General features: G+C 45.2%; 1 protein-coding gene across 5 annotated transcripts in view; it reads left to right on the top strand.

The window, feature by feature from the left end:
- Positions 1 to 21,253, top strand: part of LTBP2 (latent transforming growth factor beta binding protein 2) — a 1,514,902-nt gene that overhangs the window by 1,027,775 nt on the left and 465,874 nt on the right. For all 5 annotated transcript variants that reach the window (XM_069208495.1, XM_069208492.1, XM_069208494.1 and 2 more), the window contains 2 exons: positions 16,384 to 16,509; positions 19,336 to 19,455. In XM_069208495.1, the coding sequence (XP_069064596.1) occupies positions 16,384 to 16,509; positions 19,336 to 19,455 (246 nt within the window). The remainder of the gene's footprint in view (positions 1 to 16,383; positions 16,510 to 19,335; positions 19,456 to 21,253) is intronic.

The raw sequence follows: 21,253 nt of genomic DNA, 5'->3' as shown, positions 1-21,253 counted from the left end.
TCCGCTCAAAGCGGAGCATGTGCCAGGACAGACCAACGTTCTGGCAGACACCCTGAGCAGGACAGTGATACCATACCACGAGTGGGAGCTAGACCAGGAACTTCTCGATCGACTCTTCCTTTTATGGGGAAGACCAAATCTCGACCTGTTTGCCACATTCGAGAACAAGAAATGCCAGTATTATGCAAGTTTGCTTCCTCAGAAAGGATCGTGGGGGAATGCATTTTCGATGAGATGATCCAGGGTCTATGCCTACGCTTTTCCTCCAATCCCACTGATACCGAGAGTCATCAAGAAAATGAAGACAGAGGGGTGTCGCCTTCTGTTGATAGCTCCCAGGTGGCCCAGACAGTTATGGTACACAGAGCTCCTAATGCTCTCCAAACAGCCACATGTGCAACTCAAACAGAGTCCAACCCTCTTGACAATGCACCAGGGGCAAGTCAGGCATCCAGATCCGTCATCTCTTCACTTGTCGGCTTGGCTCCTGAATTCAATGAGTATGTGAATCTGAACATTTCCTCTGAGTGTAGAGAAATCTTAGCCAAAGCTAGAGCTGACACTACCAATAAAACTTGCAAACTTAAATGGAAACGTTTTTGCATATGGTGTGCAGTGGAAGGTATACATCCTATTTCTTCTCCTCCGGAGCATATACTACCATATCTGTTGCTTTTGGCAAAGTCAGTACTTTCATACTCCTCTATTCAAGTACATCTGGCAACAATCTTGAGATACCCTAGATCAAAAGACATGGTCTCATTATATTCCACCAGGATTGTGAAACAATTCATGAAGGGCCTGTTCCGTGTTTTCCCACCAGTCCGGAAACCTCCGCCGTTATGGTCCCTGAATATTGTCTTAATGCAACTCATGAAAGCTCGTTTTGAGCCGATCCACAGAGCCGATCTCAAATTCATCTCATGGAAGACCGCGTTACTACTGGCTCTTACTTCAGCCAAAAGAGTGAGCGACATTCAGGCCTTCACTATTAAAGAGCCTTTCCTACAATTTACAAATTCTGGTGTGATCCTGAGAACAAATCCTAAGTATATCCCAAAAGTTCCTTCAACTTTCCACTTGAATGAACCAGTCATCTTAAAAACCTTTTTTCCAAATCCGCAGACAGTAGCGGAAAATACATTACATTCCCTGGATATAAAAAGGTGTCTAAAATTTTACCTACAGAAAACACAAGTCATACGTCAGTCTGACCAGTTATTCGTCGCATTTGGTGGAACAAAAAAGGGCCACGCAGTGTCCAAACATACTATAGCCAGGTGGATTGGCCTGGCGATCCAATTCTGTCATGCTAAGGCTGGTAAACCGCTCCGCAGCAAGGTGAGAGCCCATTCCACAAGATCGGTAGCCACTTCGGCCGCACTATTCACTGGGGTGCCACTGCATAGCATCTGCAGAGCGGCCACATGGTCCAGCTAGCATACGTTCACAAAATACTATTGTCTTGAAGAAACAAGTAACATTGATGCAGCGGTGGGGCAGGCAGTGCTGAGGCATCTATTACGTTAAGGTGAGCCTCTTACAACATCCCACCACCACCATCAAGGTATGTGCGATAAGGTTCTTCAGTTTCGTTAACATCTAATTTTATATTACTGTGCTGATTACTCTCATATTTTGCTTCATACTAGCTGTAATAACAACATTTCTTGATATTGTGTAAAAATGTTGTAGACTTCAGAACAACAGGGGCACATTTTGTAGCATAATATTCAGACATACAGTTTTTCGTATTACTGTTATATTTATTAATATTATTGATATCAGTCGGAGAATTACGATAAAACAACATGCAGACTAATTCACTAATTCTCCAACATTACTGCTCGCTACTCTGATTCAAGCATGTGAATCTATGAAAGATCCAATACTGGAGAAGAAAATTAGTTAGTTACCTGTAACTGCAGTTCTCCAGTATTGGTATCTTTTATAGATTCACATGCGACCCACCCTCCACCCCTCAGAGGCTCCCCTAATATACAGATATTGAATTTCACACTTGTACTAGAAAATCTGAGGGAAAGCAGCCTCTGTTGGGAGTGTTTGGGAGGGTGCTGAAGCCTGATTGGTTGACACTGAAGTTTGGGTCTTTTCACAAAACCAAAGTGGATCGGCTATAACATATCCTATGGGGCCTACTGAGGCCTACTAGTTTTAAAACATACTGCTTTGTGTATTTAAAGTTACAGTGAGGCTCCTACCTCGACGACGGGGATGATTCAAGCATGTGAATCTATGAAAGATACCAATACTGGAGAACTGCAGTTACAGGTAAGTAACTAATTTTCATCTGTTACGCACTGGCCAAAAAACAGCCACCCAAGAGTTTGTGTGTTGTGTGCTAACTCCACCAGAGCCAAGGCTGCCACAACTGCGTTAGAGCGTGGCGTCCCAATGCTGGACATCGGCCAGGGAGCAACATGGACCTCATTGCACACATTCACCAAGCACTACTGCCTGGACAGTCAGGTCCATTGTGACTGGCATTTCTCCCCTTCGGTCCTGCAGGACTTTCTCAGATAATCCATTTTGCAGTCCCACCTCTGGGGAGGTATCTATTCTAAGGTAGGGAATCTGTGGCTAGAAGCCTCTAGCAGATGAACAAGTTACTTACCTTTGATAATGCTTTATTTGGCAGAGACTCTATCTAGCTGCAGATTCCTTACCACCCTTCTCAAGCTCCCTGCTCTGCAAATGAAATACTGAGTAGGAACACCCTCTTTGGGGCCCTAGTTCGTCACCCCAGTGGTCAATGTTCATAGTGGCTCCACACTCCTGGCATGGAAAGTCTCGAAAGTAACTGACCTCAGATCACTGCAGTGGTGCATATATAGGTACCATGCACATCACTTCTGGTGTGGACGCCACACAGAGCCACATGACAACGCCTACCAGCGTGCAGAGGTACTGCTCCAAAATCTTCTGGATCCAGTCTGACACCTGGGGAGTAATCTAAGGTTAGAAATCTGCTACTACTAATCTTTACCAAAGGTAAGTAACTTGTTCATTAAGTCTTCATGCTGTTTAAATAATGCAGCTGCCTGTCGTGACCCAAAGTCCCACCCTTGACCCTGGCTGGTGTGCTACTCACAACACCACAGCTGCAAAAGGCCAATCTGCCACATTCTTAAATGAACACACGTCAGAGGTCTTCTTGTAGCAGTCCTCAAACTCCTTGTTGATTCCTGAAAGGTGGTTGATGTTGGTGGTTGATATTTCTTCTAAGGGAATGGTAAATTTTCACTCAGACACCCCTCCCTTAAAGTCATAATTTAACTTGTACTGTTGTGCCAAAGTCATTAAGTGCTGTAAATGTTCACAAAAAGTGATAAGGAATGTAGTTAGCAAGAAAGTGTTTTGTGATTTGCAAACAAGTGGACGAGTGCTATGATCTGTGGGATAGTCACAACGTTTGGTGATTGAATGTAAGGAGTTCTCATATATTCACGTGCTGGAATCATTCCCCATGGCCAGACTGGGAACTCACAATAACTTTGAAAGGAGTAAAGTGTCAGAATGGCCATAGACCTCAACAACAGTGTTTGTTTAATAGCACATCCACCTTATATAAAACAACCTAAACTTTAGCTAATGAGATGGAAGTTCTGAGCTCTCCTACTCTCACTAAGGGCCACCAGAGCTAAGATTTCTACAGCGCATTGTGTGTGACGGAGTTCCTGTTCAGAGCTGTGCTCTAACCTGTACTTGATCTTAAAACAGTTACTTCTCAACCTTTACTTCATTCTCCCTGGACTTTAGCCATCCCTGTCTTCAGCTTTCATCAAAGTCTAAGTTGTTTTTAGGTAATCTTTGACTTTTTCACCTCATTACTGGCCCAGGGGGACAGTCAAATATCAATAGGGCTAAAGGAGAAGAGATATTTTACACAGAGAATCTTTATAACCAATGTATTTCCTATTTTTATTATGTGCATAAAACATCTAGATGTGACACTTGTCAAACATTTCCCTCACAAGCTCTGAAAGACAGAGAGATGAGGTTGGCATTTGATCTGAGACAAGAAAGGTCCATCTTCCAAAAGGGATGCCCCCTTATTTTAGGATGATTCAGTGAAAGTGGTCTACCAGGCATTCCCACAAAAGCACCACAAAAGCAGGATCATCTTGAACTTCCTCAGTTGCAATTTGTTAAAGAAAAGTGCCTGCAGCCACCTCTAATGATGACTCCGTCAACAATGGAAATAACTCTAAAGTGTTTTTTCGCATTCACAAGTGTAGTGAATGTTTCAGCCCATCCACCTTCTCAGATTTTCCAATCAAAGTTAGAAGTGGACATCAGTGATCAGGGCCAAGCCTCAAATATAGCGTAAATCATGCATAAATTGATGTGTGCCATGTACCAAAATTTGAAAGAGACTTATGAGCATGAAAGATACCATGAGATAGATTGCCAACTTCAAATGTTTACAGCTGAAATTCCTTCACCGGGTTACAAACACTATGGCCCACATCGCTACTATAGAGAGCCTACGATTATGCAAATTCCCATTGCATTCATGTATACTCTGCAGCAAATGATGAGCAGTTTTTAGAAGCTCCTACCTCAGCAACCTATTATCTATCCTTCAACGGGTCCACTACCTGAACCACCAGTGCCCCTGCTTCCTCTACACACATTGTCACCTTCTCCACCTCATTCGATGTCAGAGGCCCATCCCCTGTTCTAGCCTCATGCTCTGTTCTACCAATACCAAGGGACATAGACAAGAAAGTTACCACATAATCTGACCAGTTCTTTCATGTAGAGTAGGAAGGCAACGTCCCAAAAGGGAAAGAAGGTTATAGAGAACCACTTAAAAAAGAAGTGAGAGGATTAGGTTTTGCCAAAGAAAATTAACATGATGCCAATTTGATCAGAATCTCCCCCATGTTAACTAAAAGTTCAACCTCCCCAAGGCATTAGTAGAGCAACAGTTTTTTGTATGACTTTAAAGACCAGCCACACAAACAAAAAATGTTAATCCTGATTCTAGACTTTGTGTGCTAGGAAGGCGTCAAATTGATGCAGGCACCAGCTATTGTGCAATCAGTGGTACCCTGGCTGGAACAAAAGTATATGACCCCAGGATCTGCATGCTTAACAGTCTACCCCAAACCAGCCTCACTCATTGTAGCAGCTGCATGGTCCGTTCTCTACCGGCAAACTACATCAAGCATGCCAATGCTTTGGCCATCCTTGACCCCTATAACTGCCAAATGTGGCATGACGTATTGCCACTCAATAATCTAATACCTGAAGAAATTAGGTAAGGAAAGAGGAAAACAACTATAGTGGAGAAAGGAGCCAATGTGTCAGCCGCCATCATTGAGGTGGCTATGGAAGTCTCTAATGCTGGCTTCCGCCAGCTGGCTGGAGTCACAGTGTTATGGTGACAGTAATGGGTCTGCTCTACAGCTAAGACCTTAGGGTATGCCCTTTGATGATCAGACCCTATTTAGTAAGCATGTAGAAGATGCCTCAATGAACATCAGTTCAAAGCCAGATACAACAATTTTCCTAGGAGCCTACAATATAGATGTACTGCATTGACTCTTTTTTGTGGCTGCAGGTGCCCCCAGGTGGTTCAAAGAGGTTTCACACAATATGAAGGTCAAGTAAGACTCTACTACCCTCTAGACAAGGGAGCTATGACCAGGATACTTGTCCTCTGAGGTCAGTGGCAGACCTAAGGCAGAACAATGATGAAGGGGGTGCGTGGCTTGGCGCGCGCTGAGATGGTCGCAATCTTAAGAGCGCTACGTGGCTCCTACATAGTTTTCTCTAATATCTGTTCGGAACCCACCAGCATCCTGCCCAGCAAGTGACTCCCTAGAGTTCACAGACCCAGCTGAAGGCAGAGGGAGTGTGTGCGACCTCCCCATGAATCCATGGGCGGCTGCGAGAGACACAGGCCGCTGGGGCCGAGAAGGGGGCCGTGTGCCCAAAGGGCTGGAGTGCCGGCCGTGTGATCGAAAGAAGTGTCTGGCTTCCCTGAAACTCCTGCAGCGGCTGATAAAGCCGGGAGGTGCCGGAGTAGAGTGGAGGAGCCAGCCACCCGAGAGTCAGGGCGGCGGACAAGTGCTCAAGTGCTGCGGCCAGGTGGGCCCGATCCCTTGTGTGGCAGTACACCGAGGGAGCTGGGGGCACGGCAGCTGCCTCCCTGGGTAAACGTCCATGCTCTCTCCAGCAGTCCCGGACCAAGGCTGCCTGCCGGGGCCAGGGAGGAGTGTGAGAGGTAATTGGAGCCAGTGGGCCTGGAGTCGAAGACACGGCCACCGAAGCTACAAAACAAAGCCGAAGAGCACAGCGCAACCGTCTTTTTTTCCCTCCACCCCAATCACATGGAGCAGCTGTGAGTACAGGAGCAGGCTGAAGGGGGGGAGGGGAATCTGCAATATCACCAAATACCCTTGTCTGGAACGTTCAGAGGCTGCGGAACCTTCCCTGGATGCAATAATGGCAGCAATATCAAGATTCAGCCTCTTCAGTCTACCACTAAAAGACTAGAAGAACAAGTACAATGGCCCTCATTACGACCCTGGCAGCCGGGGGAGAAGTGGCGGTACTCCTGCCAACAGGCAGGCAGAAAAAAAAATGGAATTATGATCATGGCGGTTACCGCCAAGGTCATCCGCCACTTCTCCACTCCGACCGCCAGTGCAGTGACGACCGTTGGGCTGGAGACTTCGGTCTCCAGCCCGGCGGCGGTCACCAGACCGCCAGCGGTATCAGGACCCTGCATACCACCATGGATTTCGGGTGGTTTGGAACCGCCATGAAATCCATGGCGGTAGGTACTATCAATGCCAGGGAATTCCTTCCCTGGCACTGATAGGGGCCTTCCCCTCCCCCTCCCCCACCCCGAGTTGTGTGGATTTTCAACCATCACGATCGGGACCCGATCATACAAGCAGCTTGGACACGTGGAGATCTGCTCTACAAAAATGCCATTGTAAGTTCTTCCCATATTTTACACTTCAGGTTCAGAAGCAACGTCGTAGCTTTGATGACGTCAAGAAAGGCCTGCACACTAAGGAACTCAAATACATGATGCTTTTCCCAGTGAAGCTCTGAGTGATGGCGGAGGGCAAGTCCTGGTACTTATTCATACCAACGGAAGCATGGGACAGGATTGAAGGCTGGTGTCCAGTGGGGCAGTGGGCCCTAAAGGGAGAGACAAAAAGACGTCCAGGGGACCAGAGATTGGAGGGCCAACTTCGGAGCTCCCCAGAACACGGACGCCTAGGATAGAGGGGGGGATCTGACTCTGGAACTGGACTGTCTCTTGGTCTACGGTCGTGGACCATCTGGTTTGCATCTAGTATGCCACATGGGGTGTCGGGTGAGTAACAGGATCGGACACACCCAGGAGGGGGTGAGTCAGAGTAAAGTGGCAGAGCTCCTTTCCAGGGAGTGTGGAAGTATGTATCACTTATAATGAAGTTAACAAGCAGGATACTTTAGGATATATACGTTTTGAAAAGGGACAGATAAATACTTTGCATAATTTGACCCATCTGGGTGGAGCCAGCCAACCCTTACCACATTTGATGTTAAAGTTCTGATGACAGGCAAGTTGGGGAGGTGGGCAATTTCAAGCCTACTAAGCATGGTAGCAGTGAGGGGGAAGACCAGTTGGGGGGGTAAAGTGGTTTAGTTGTTTGGGGACCTTTAAAGTTCTGCTCTGGACATTTACGTCAAAGGTGGGGAGAGAGGCCTCAGAGGCCAGGGGTGAGAAGGAGAATGGTCCATTACACTCTACACTTACAACCCCTAAGACATGACCAGACTTATCATGTTGCAGGTTAAACCATTGCAGTTAAAGTTCATTACCTGGAACATCAATGGCCTGAGCAACAAAATCAAGCATACACTGGTCCTGCAATATCTTCACAGACATGCACCAGACCTAGTTTTCATGCAGGAAACCCACCTGAAGAGCAACCACCACGAGGCCTTAGATCGAATGGGCTACACCCTCTCAGCTCATGCCGGCTTCACCTCCAAGTGTAGGAGAGTAGGAATCTTCATTAGGAAGGCTACACCCTTTGTCCCAGACCCTATGTGGACTGACCCACTGGGCCGGTTTGTAGCGCAGACTCTAAACCTCTGTTTGGTCTACGTCCCTCTGAAGCTGCATGCGGAGACCCTGCCAGTGTTTGGGCCCTGTTTCAGCTACCATCCGGGATCTTAATACTTAGTGAGGGTACATGAATGATACCATGGACCTGACATGGGATAGTTTTTCTCACACCAGGGAGGGAACAGGTGCCAGCTCGCCAAAGACCTTTGCAGACTTGTTGATTCTGGTAGACTTGTGGAGAGCGCACAACCAATACAAAAGGCAATTCATGTTCTTATCCATGTCTCACGGTAGCTTCTCACGTTTCGATTACCTGTTTACCCATCATTCAGAGGTAACACGCTTTCAGGGGACGACGCACCTGACATGGGGCATATCCAACCATTTCCCTGTGGAGGTCACCCTGACAGTTCCCCTAGAGATTCAACGCTGCCCCCTAGAATAGACTCATGGTATCTTAAGAGTGAATGGCTTTCCAGAAAAGTTATGGGAAGGCGCAGAGTGATACTTCTCTAAAAATCCTGGGATGTGGCCTCAGCTGGTACTCTCTGGAAGAACTTAAAGGCAGTAATCAGAGGGCATACCCCGCAAATTTATTCCTCTCTGATGCACCATACATATGTTGACTGCATAGAACTCCTTCCTCTTAACAAACTACCTATGGCAGGCAGGGAGGTGCTGGACCAAGACTTGACAGTGGAGGAAGTACAAAAGGCCATTGGTGAGATTCCAGCTGGGAAGGCAATGGGCCATAATGGCCTTCCCGTGGAACTCTTTAAATGCATGTCAAACTCTATTGCGCCACACATGCTGGCAATGTTTTAAGCGGCCAAAGCTGAGGGTACCGTGCTGGAGGACCAAAGACTAGCAACAATTGTGGTCTTGCATAAAGAAGTCAAGCCCCCCCACAGCCTGCAACTCATATTGCCCCATATCACAGCTGAACCTGGGGTTTAAGATATTAGTTAAAATGTTAGTTAATAGGCTGTGGCCTGTAATGGCGAGCCTGGTCCATTGCGACCAGACTGGATTCATGCCCCATAGGAATACTAAACTGAATCTAAGGCGACTGTGTGGGATTTTGCATGTGTCGGAGACCCCTGAGGCAGAGAAGCGGTATTACTCTCACTTGATGCTAAAATGGCCTTCAACAGCATTTTATGGCCATATCTACTCGCAGTCCTAAACGGAATGGGTTTTGATCCCCAGTTCTGTGCCTGGGTCAAACTACTATATAGTGGCCCACAACACAAGTCAGAGTCAACAGGGTGACGTCTCGTTCCTTTGCACTCCAAAGGGGCACTAGACAGGGCTGCCCGCTGTCACCATGGTTGTTCGCTTTAGCGCTGGAGCCGCTAGCCACTTAAGTGTGTCAATACCCCCTTGTTTGGGGTATACCCGAAGGGAGTTGGTGGGAGGCCCGAATATCTCTATATGCAAACGCCATCCTCCCCCATGTCACAAAACCTCGTCGCTCAGTGGATAGACTGTTATATATCTTCCACCTCTTTGGGGCCTACTCTGGATGCCAAATAAATTGGGAGAAGTCCAGAGTCTTCCCTCTAACCGGTAATGAGCCAGCCCTGTTATCTCGGTGCGATGCTTCAGTGATTATTGATGAATTCACCTATCAGTGAATATATGTAACGAGGAATTCAGCTGAGTTCCTCAGAAAGAATCACTATTCGCAACTAGTTCACCTCCGGGCTAATGTTGCACACTGTAGGAAGCTTCCGCTCTCATTGATGGGCCGAGACACCCTTTTTAAAATTATGTTCCTCCCCGTCTATTAAATGCACTCTAGAAAACCCCATTTAAAGTGCCTCTGAACTGCTTCACGAAGATCAACTGTGAACTGTGCAAACTCCTGTGGGACGAAGGTAGCCCCGTACATCCCTTAATAAGTTGCAAAGAGGAGCGTTTGAGGGAGGGCTAGAGGTCCATGATTTACAGGCTTATTATTGGGCGGCCCAACTAGTTTCAGTAAATGATTGGGTATTTGCAGACATGGAGGAGCCAGCCTACAGAGTTGACAGAGCAGCAATGGGGGAAGGTGGGTACCTGTTGATGTTATATTCCAGAAAACGTGAATGCCAGCTTCCGTTCCATGCACAAGCAGCCATGAGAGCGTGGAGAGGGGCCACCAAATTCCTGGGGTGGTTGGGTAAATTAACAAACATGACTCCACTCAGGTCTATTGATCAATTAGGTGATGTCGGTAACCTGAAGGGATTTATGAAACAAGGACTAATTGTCATTGACCAATTGGGGGACATCTGAAGGGGAGTGATTAGGGCCCCGAACGTTCATGCCTGGATGATGGACTTTTTCCCTTTTGCAGGGTCATCTCCATTCTTTTTGCCTCCTTCCTCCTTTTTTTCTGACCAGTTTTTTTTGGGGCTTTAGGACTCTGGGCACTTTACCACTGCTAACCAGTGCTAAAATGCATATGCCTTCTGTGTAAATTGTATTGTGGATTGGTTTATACATGATTGGCATATTTGATTTACTAGTAAGTCCATAGTAAAGTACACTAGCGGTGCTTAGGGCCTGTAAATCAAATGCTACTAGTGGGCCTGCAGCACTGATTGTGCCACCCACATGAGTAACTCCGTAAACATGGCTCAGACCTGCCATTTTAATGTCTGTGTGTGCAGTTTAAACTTGCCAGGCCTAAACCTTCCCTTTTTATACATGTATTGCACCCCTAAGGTAGGCCCTAGGTAGCCCCATGGGCAGGATGCATTGTATGTTAAAGATGGGATATGTACTGATGTGTTTTACATATCCTAACAGTGAAATACTGCCAAATTCGTTTTTCCCTGTTGCAAGGCCAATCTCTCTCATAGGTTAACATGGCAGCTGCCTTTCAATATTATTAAAGTGTAGATTCCCTTTGTGAGCACAAAGAAATATAGAGTTTAGGGTCTCGGAGCTCACAATTTAAAAATACATCTTTTAGTGAAGTTGTTTTTTGATTGTGTGTTTACAAATGCCACTTTTAGAAAGTAAGCATTTTATTGCTCCCTGACTCTGCCTATATGTGGATTCTCTGTCTGGGTCAGTTTGACAGTTGGACTGTTTGCACCTATCTCTAGACAGTGACAGAAAGGGGCCTGGGGTGTAGCCTGCATATGCATGATATCATGATGAGCCATCTGTGCTGGGAGGGAGGGGAGGAGTGGCCACCCACACCTGAAAGGGTTGTGCCTGCTCTCACAATGCAGTCTCCAACCCCCTGGTGTGTGTCTGGGGCCTGGCCTGGGCAAGGCAGGATCTTACAAATATGAGAGACTTTTCTTTGAAGTAGGCCTAATTCGAAGGCAGAAAGGGGTATGAGAAGAGCACCCGAACCCCCTGAAAATTAGATCTCTTCTTGAATCATGAGGTACCTCTACCAAGGAGAAGAGCTGAAGAGCTGAGGAGAAGTGCAGCCCCTGCCTGTGACTGTGATTGGTGGGCTATCCTCCGGTTGCTGCTTCTGCCTGGGCAAGGGGACAAAGACTGGACTTTGTGGTATATTCCTGCTTGAGAAGAATTTACAATGGCTTGGACTGAGCTTGCCCCCTGTTCTGAAGTCTCAGGGCCATCAAAGACTTCCCCTACCAGCACCTGGACTCTCTGCTGACCCTCTTGCCCTGACAAGTGGGCCCTTGAAAGAAGACGCTGGTAAAAATCCAAGACAAGCGACTTCAGAGGACTCCAGACCAACGCCGCTGCCGAATCCCATGACGCCGCCTGCAACCAAATCCATCGTCCTCGCTGGAGTGCGATAACCTTCGCAGGCCCTACATCGCTGTAGCCAGCCGAAGTCCACGATTCTGTGGCTGTCAGTGCACCACGTCGTGACCGCCGGAGATCAACTCTGCCCGAAGTGCATAAATTCAACGCTTCGCACCAACGCCGCCTCATATCCACTGCTCCGCAGCAGGGACCTGATGCCTCTTTGTGACTCTTCTGCTCCTTCGCCCCGCAGAACCAGAACTGACACCGCCTCAGATCCAGCGACACTGAGATCCCCGACTTCGAGCACCGACTTGTTCTCACACTTTACTAAGGTACTGTACCTGTGGGACTGCGTGACTCCGTACCCGGCGCCGTTGACGTTGGATTGTTTGGAACGACTCCATCACAACACCGTGTTATCACCTCATTGAAGCAATTTGTGTTTCTAATTGCTATTTTTGAGTTTAATCTTTAAAAATTCATAACTAGACTTGTGTAGGTCAGAATTTTGTCGTTTTCGCCTTATTTTGTTTAGATAAATATAAGCTATTGTTCTAAACCGGTGATTAGTCATTTTGTGGTGTTTCTACTACATTACTGTGTGTGTTGGTACAAATACTTTACACCTGGTCTCTGAAGTTAAGCCTACCTGCTCGTGACAAGCTACCAAGGGGGTGAGCAGGGGTTAACTGAATGTAATTCTCCTTTACCCTGACTAGAGTGAGGGTCTTTGCTTGGACAGGGGGTAACCTGTCTGCCAACCAAAGGCCCCATTTGTAACACTGGAAGCATAACATAGCATGGTGCCAGCATGCAGAGCAGGTATTCTATCGGGGTCAGGTTGTCCCCAAATGTCTGGCAAAATATGGTCTCAATAGAAAGCATATAGAAACTTGTGATTGGACAGCAGGGGAAGGGCTGCGGGACTGGGTTATGCCACATGATGGGCCACCACTAGGGTATTATTGTAGGACAGATATTGCTACACATTTTACAATATATTTGGGGTTTCCATTTTCCCATCTTTATTATCCTACTGTTGTGATGTACTGATAATCTGTGTTCTCTTTCATGGGGCCTAGATTCAGGCTCCGTTACTGAAGTTGCATCAAATGTAAGGTGCTGAGCAGCGGTTATGAAATAAAAAGACCTTTTAAAAAAGACAATGGTGAAAGAAACCTCCCAACAACATTCTCAAGACCATCAAAAAAGAGCTCTTCCAAGCAGTCTTCTTTACCGTCTGGATCCATCCGGTCAGGGAACATTTTCCCTTTTGGGAATCCATAACTACAGACTGATGTGTGCTTCAATTGGTGCTAACCAGGATTACACTAGTATTTCTGCAGAAACCATCATGTCATCCACTCAGAAAGGAAGCATCATTCATACCTGTGGTAGCTGCCGCAAGAGATTATTATCTTCTTATTGAAAGGAGCAATTTAAGCTGTCCTAAACACATTGCGCTCTTTCTGGGCAAAAAGACTTGAGGTCAGAGGAGGCCAATATTAGATTTGATGACTTAAACACATTTCTCACAAAGCATTCCTTTCTAATGGTGAACCTCCAAGAAGTCCTGATGCTCCAGGCAAGGAAATCCCTTACCTCCCTGGACCTTCAAGACGCATACTTCCATATCACAATACATTATAATCATAGGCAGTACCTCCACTCTTCAGTGGTGGGTTAGCACAATCAATTCAAGATGCTCCCCTTTGGACACAAGTCTGCAACTTGTAACTTTGCAAAGTTCCTAGTGGCAGTGGCTCCCCTCAGAGATGACAGTCACCAAGTGTACCTATACTTGGATGACTGGCTTGTCAAAGTTCCATTAAGGGAAGAGACCAATGGATCTACAGAAACTTACGTCAGCCTGTTTCACGGATTGAAGTTGACAGTGAAATCTTCAGTCGACCCAGTTACAAGGCTATAGTTCTTAAGAGCAATCTAGAATACACAGCTTGGAAAAGCCTTCACTTACACGAAAAGTACACAAAAACTCAAGGCCATAACGTATACCTTTTGCACTGCACATTTTCCATCAGACTGTACAAGTCTTATCTGTGTCTGATGTCATCCTTCATGAGGTTAATACCCTTCAGCAGACTCAGGAAGAGGCTCAGACAGAATGCACTAGATCATCAATGGCAACAAATGATTGGATCATAAGATGACATTGTCCGGGTAACAAGACCCAAACAGGAGTTGCTGTGGTGTAGGTTTCCATCAAACCTCTTGTGGGCCTTCCTTTTTAGCACTCATTAAAAGGTTAGTGTTGACAACTGATGCATCAATATAGGGTTGGGGAGCCCACTTGCAGGAGCTAACAAACATTGTCTCTGGTTAGATACAGAAAAGACTCTCTATAGCAGCATACTGAAGCTATGGGCAATAAAACCGGCCAGACAGGCTGTTCTGATAGGGACGGACAACATACCTTTGATGTATTATATCACAAAGCAAATGGGAATGAGATATCTCTCTCTTATTAAAGAAGCACACATGCTGTGGGTCTGGGCCATCTCCAGCCAAGTAGATGTCATAGTGGAACATCTTCTATGTTGTTAGAACAACCAAGCAGATGCACTCAGGCATGCTTTCTCAAACTGCCACCAACGGGAGCACCACCAAGAACAAGTGATATATATCTTTGGCAAGTGGTGCCGGTCTACGCCAGACCTGCCCACCATGTCCCATAACAAGAAATGCCAGTACTATGCCAGCAGGTACTGACAGCCAGGAAGCAAAAGCAATGCCTTTTTGATGAGATGGTCAAATGTCTTTGGTTATGCATTTCCTCCGTTTCCCCTAATTCCCAGGGTACTGAGTAAGGCGGATCACTGTTCCCTGATCCTTATTGCCCAAGCATGTCCTTATTAGTACTGGTTCCACGACTTAATAAAGAGGTCCACACACCTGGCATTACAGCTCAGAAAGCATCCCAGGATCCTCTTCAGATACAAAAGAAAGATACTCCACCGTAATCTCAGGTCTTACAGCCGATAGCAAGGTTCCTAATCACTTAGAGTTTGGTCATTTGACATTCCACCTAATTGCAGAGCCATTTTGGTGCCAGCAATGCCAAGTGGAAGCATTTCTGCATATGATGTAAAGACAGAAGCTTCTACCTGGTGTCCATGCAGCCCCACCAAAACCATACGTACCAACTACACATAGCAACAAGTGGCCTTAAGAACGCCTCTGTCCACCTAGCAGCAATCTCAAGTTCCAGGAGAACGGGTGAGGGTTCATCATCCTTGTTCTCAAAACGTATTGTAAGACAGTTAACAAAAGGACCATTTAGGGGATTCCCTCCAACACCCCACCCTTCAGTGCTTAGACCTGCTGCATTGGTACAGTATTAAGCCAACTCATCCTGCCTCCTTTTGAGGTGACCCATAAATCACATTAAAAGTAACTCTTCTGAAAAAAAAGTACTTTTGCTTGCCCTGAAATCATCAGGGAGATTGGGGAGTCACAAGCTTTTACAATTCCAAGAGCCCTTTCTCAGATTTACTAAGGGCAAAATAATCCTTCTATCCAACCCGACGTTCATGCTGAAAGTGTCTGCAGAGTGTCACCTGAATGACCGGTTATTTTGCATTTGTTGCGTTCATCTTTACCTAATCCTATGTCAGTGATAAATCACTGCACTTGCTAAATGTGCGCAGGTGCATCAGATTTTACATAAAAAACTACGGATGTTTACATATCTGACCAGAAAATTGTGTCCTTCACCATTTAAGGAGAGACCAACCCTAGCCCAGGAAGGGATTCCTACATTGTCATCCTGCATTACCTTCTGCCACAACACGGCAAAGTGTCCACTCGCGGGCAGAGTGAGCATGCATGTCACTAGAAGCATGGTGTATATGGCTTCTCTCTAGGCTAGGCCAGAGTGCCTTTCACGACATCTGCCTTATAGCCCTGTGGAAGAGCGGGCACATTTTCTCAAGCACTACTGTATGGATGCGAATGCAGTGGTCGACTCAGTAGTGGGGCAGGCAGTCCTCCACAATCTGTTTCATTAAAGGTGAGTCTACTTCTTGCTTTATTTTAATGTAGTGTACTGCTTGCTATTTTGAGTCAAGACTGTGAATATACGAAATATCTAATGCAGGAGAAGCAATTAGTTACTTACCTGTAACTCCAGTGCTCCAGTGTTGGTACACTCTTGATATATCCACATTCTGCCCTCCCTCTTCCCCAGTCAGAGATTCCGTCCTATTATGTACTTTTCTCACGTTTTGAAACTGAGCTTGGAAACTTCTAGTGGGAGTAGGGGAGCTCAGCATTTTCACTTCAAGTTTGGGTTACTTCAGATTAGGTGGATGTGCAACTAAACAAACACTGTCTGTTTTTCAGCTTATGACCATTTAGTTATTGTGTAATGCTACCAAAATCTACTGGGCATTCCCAGCCTGACTATGGGGGCATGGTTCAAGAATGTGGCTGTATGAACAATAATAATGCTGGAGTACTGGTAAGCAACTCATTTATTCTGGTAGGTTGGTTATTTTACATAAAAGACACTAACTGCAGCGTTGTTTCTGCAGAGATTGATCGCTGTGCTGTGTTCCCGAACCTCTGTGGTGCAGGTACCTGTATGAAGAGACCAGGCGGATACACCTGCTTATGCCATCCAGGCTTCCGGTTGAGCACAGGACGGACCCGCTGCATTGGTACAGGATCCAGGAGAATGAAAGATAATGTTAAAGGGCAAATGTGGCATAGAGTATGGCGTGTGTGTACATTGAACAAAGTGATAGCTCAGAATGCAGAAGGTGGTGAGTAAGTGTATGGCGCAAGGATGTTTTACTAACTTTGTGCAAAAGCCATGGCACAATTGGAAGCTTGCCTCACGCCTGTCAAATTCTTCAAGGTAATTGTAGTTCAAAGCAGTATGTTTATTCATATTTGTTTGAGTATCGCTGACTAATTCGACCCCGGCTAATGCTGGACATCTCATGTGTGTATGGTTCATAGTTTGGTTCTTGTCAACAGAGAGCAGTCACTATTCTCGGTGTGCATTTTTGCTGTAAGTTCCTATTTAGTACCTACCAAATTTCTGGAGATTTGACAGGATGCAGTGACTGCGAGTGTAGTACGTAGGGCATGGCTTTGGTGTAAATTGCAGGGATGTAGCACACACAGCTGGTTTATATTACATAGCAAATGAATACTGCACAGAGCAGGGGCGTGAACATAAATTACACCATGGGTACAAGTCAGAGACAGGAGGATCATAGTACAGGTGAATGAATGAAACGTATGACAGCAGTTGGGAAAATGCCTCAGAGTTAGGAATGCGACTCCACAGAGGGTGGAAACATTGCTGAGAGGGGGCAGTATTATTACAGACCCTGGAAGTGTGACTTTAATTGTAGGTACATGATACACCCTTAATCATACTGGGAACGTTCACATGATGCATCAGAAGTTTTCTCAGACTCAACGTTTTCCTTGTGCTATTTGGTTTTGCTTTCCTTTGTCATATGTACATTTTTGGCAGCAACCTTGGTCCGTCCTAAAGCTCTGTGTTCTTGACCAACACTGGCTGGAACATGAATAGGTCATTCATTTGTAGCTCCGATCTAGAGATTGGAAAGTCAGTTCTAAGATCCGATCTAGAGATTGCAAAGTCAGTTCTAGATTTGAATAATAGTGCCATCTTCTCAGCCTGCCAGATGCACGCCACATCTCCAGGAAGATGTACTGCTCCATTGTGTATTCATTTCATGAGAAAGAGGGCCATTAGTCATCACCAGGGCTATAACTACCAGGGAACTATGGGCCAGATTTAGAAGGCCCTAGCGCCACCGGAGCGCCACTTTTTGTGATGTTCCAGTAGCGCTGTACAGTGCACTGCATTTATAATGCGGCGCTAAGCCACCTTTTGTGGCTCAACACCATCTGGTACATATGGGCCCCTCCAACGCTGTTTTCTGCGTCAGAGGGGCGTGCAATAGGCCACTGCAACACCCATTGCTGTTGACGCTGCCCCAGATTTACAAGAATGAGTAAATCTGTGGCAGCGCCAAAAACAAGGGTGGCATTATCATGGCACAACAAGGAAGAATACTTTTACTCCTCATCTTTTTTTGCTTTTTCCATGTGTTCTACATTCTGCAGCACACATAGAAAGAACAAAAAGCCATGAATAAATGTTTATGTGCAGGAGCACATTATGTTCCTGCACATAAACAATCATTCAAAAATTACGATTTGCTACTTCTGTGTGTGCTGCTTCCTTAATATATTAGATGTAAATACATTTAGAATTTGGACCACTGAGCCTGTGCACTGTCAGTGACGTGGCCAAAGAGGGCAAGAAAGAGCTGAAATTGTATTATTAATTCGGGGGCTCACAGAATTCAGGGGCTCACAAAATAGGTTTGCCCCCGGCCCCCCAAAATCTTTAAGATACCCCTGAAGGGATATCCTCTTCAACGCCGGGATATCCCCTTCGGGATGATTGCTAGACTTTATAAATACAGTAAATTAATACCGTAAATAAATGTCTTGAGAAATCTCTAGACAAATAAAAAACTGTTCCCCATGGGATCTACTTAATTGAACATATAGGAGACCAAAATGCCGTTGAATAAAGAGGTTAGCTGTACACAGTCCAACCCCATAAGCTGTAAAAAAGGGTAAATTCAAATTAAAAAACTCCCTCTGCACACCTTTCTCATTAGGAGACGTGTTAGAATAAAACAGATTTGTTGTAGTAGAGTGCCTGTTTTAAAAGCAGAATTATGTTGACAATCAAGTCAATGGAGTAGTTGTGAGAATTCTTTACGAGATTGATTAAACATTATTGGTCTTCGTATTCTTACAATTTATTTTTGTACAAGAGAGTTGCACGAAAGTAATTTCTGACATTTGTGTCTTAAGAAGGTGGCTCGTTGGTCTGATTTTTGCACTCTGTGGATTCTGAATTTATTCAATTTGGGAATTTCAGCTAAAACTGTACTTTGGCCCTATATGTTCTAATAGATTGATATCTTGGAAACTCTTTTTGTTTTATTTTGATTGTTTGCTCTGTGTCCCTGTTTTTTATTGGGCAGAACCCCTCTTCTTATAAGTTGAGCAACGTTTACGGCCTATACAGCCAGAGTGAAAGACGTGTTAACTGACAAAATCTCGAGCTCACATCTTCTGCGAGAAAATATATTTTTAAAATACAACAAAATTCTACTCTTCACTCGGCTTTAGCCTGTCTTTATGTAATGTATGCAAAGAGCGACGCCAGCCTTTTTCTGCATGCCGTGAGCTGTTTTAAGCGAGAGCTTATTCTTGTTCTGACATTTAGAGGTGACGCTAAAGGCCACCTGACCTCTTACCTCAGAAGGGCACGAGGGTGGGATTGTTAGTGAACGGTTTCATGTCTGTCCCGCTGCTCGCAAAGGCCAGGGGGTCTAGAGTGCCCTCAGCAGTGGGAGAAGTGTATGCCTTTGGCTCGTTGAACACTGCCAGTGGGACTGACTGAGCTTGTGTTTCTACAGATGTCAATGAGTGTGACAGTCCCCACGTGTGCCAAGGAGGAAGATGTATCAACACCCTCGGCTCCTACCGGTGCGAGTGCGATAGAGGATACACCAGAGTCTGGGGAGGGCATTGTGAAGGTGAGTGTGAGAAAAACTCTTCCCGCACTTGAGCAACTACCTCTCGGATATGTTTATTGCTGTTCAAAAGTGATTCCTGATTTTTGACCGGGTAAAAAATGTTCAAATACAGTCAACCATTTTACAAGTGCCATCACACAAATCCCAGATACACATCTGCCACACTCACTTATGTTCTCGCACCTTCGTTTGCGCGTGCGTGAGCTCCCGTCTGTCCCACACACTTACCCAGGGCTTAGATGTTGGCACCTATGGCCTTTTACCCCAGTGTCAACACATAAAGTGGTACTGCATGATCCTTACCACTTCTCCAGTGACTTGAATGGAATTATATCACAGTAAGTAACATCAGAGGAAATGTAAACAGCTCAAATTTTGTTTTCATAACCCACAATTGATATAACATATTTCTGAGTGGATAAAATTACACATAAAGCAGCTCAAACTTGATATCGTTACCTCCATCACGGAAAAGTGTAATTACCTATTGTGGATGGAAAAGGTTTACTCGCTGGATAAATATCACATAATAAGTTCTCAGTTAGAGTGGTCGGATAACATCTTTGGCTATCTTTATGGGATGAACATCTCTTAGAGTGAAGTTCTAAAGTTTATGCAACCAATTGATTCTTGTGGTAAATAAATGTACAGGCACCCAGATTCATTGAGCAATAGGTTGCCACAATATGCTGAATACATATGCAGTGACGAGATCAAATTGTGTCAAATATATACAGTATGCCAGAAATGTAGGACAAACTATATTTAGAAAATGAATGCAGGTCACAGCGCACAATGGAAGATTCTTGATTTTGGATACCTTTGAGATTTCTGAAGTGCTTCTGAATATTACCCAGAGATGTTTTAATACTATTACAGTCTGTCGAAACTCCTGATGCAATGGAATGATTGTGCTGGTAAACATGCACACCAGTCATGACAGCAGTACTCACCATGGCCAATAGTGACACAATTATTGCAGGAAAAATGTCCCATCAGTCAGACTGTCCAGTCAGCACACCACTGCTGATGTAGCCGTTCAGTAAATACCCACCAGCAATCAGCATTGCATATTAGTCACCAATCAGCAGATAGTATTTTTCAGTCACTGCATACATCTGTTCTGTTAACTACAATCCTTTGTCTGCCAGGATTGCTAATACCCCCTCCACTAACAATGTACTAGTGTTATCTCCAGTTCCTACTATTGTGCCACTGGAATTCCATCACTCACTATTGGATGTTTTGATGTTGTCACCCAACTTACTTGGGACCCTTCTGTACTCAAGTCCATCATGCAGCATTGTTCATTAAGTTTGGAGGCCGCATAGTGTCTCAGGTCACTGCTATGCCAGAAGTTAAACTGATAGCTCTTTAGGGATTGGATGTACAGGGGAATATATTCATATTTTGACTACCATACAGAATCTTTATTGGCCTCAATTCCCCGGTGGTACTGGAAAGGTCAGTAACTTCATTACCATTGTGTGGAATTTACCCACGTATTGTCTATTTGACACTATCATCATCCTGCCTTGTGCAGTGGTGATCCCCTCAACTGATATTTTGCAGCAGTCAAACAGTATTTACAAAGTGACATTGAAAATTGAGTAGTACAGCTGTTCACATGAGTTAGTAGTGTGCACCAATGTTCTGTCTAATTAGTTTTCTTTTTTGTTGGATGGTTATTGGTTTCAGAACTCTACCACACAAGTTACACTTTTCACAAAATATCCTTATGGAAATTGGCCACCCATGGCAAAACATATGGATGAAAGAAATACATATAGAGTGATGC

The sequence above is a fragment of the Pleurodeles waltl genome, chromosome 9 (assembly GCF_031143425.1).
Source record: "Pleurodeles waltl isolate 20211129_DDA chromosome 9, aPleWal1.hap1.20221129, whole genome shotgun sequence".
In the NCBI taxonomy this organism is placed as follows: Eukaryota; Metazoa; Chordata; class Amphibia; order Caudata; family Salamandridae; genus Pleurodeles; species Pleurodeles waltl.
This window is presented reverse-complemented; position numbering and strand designations above follow the sequence as displayed.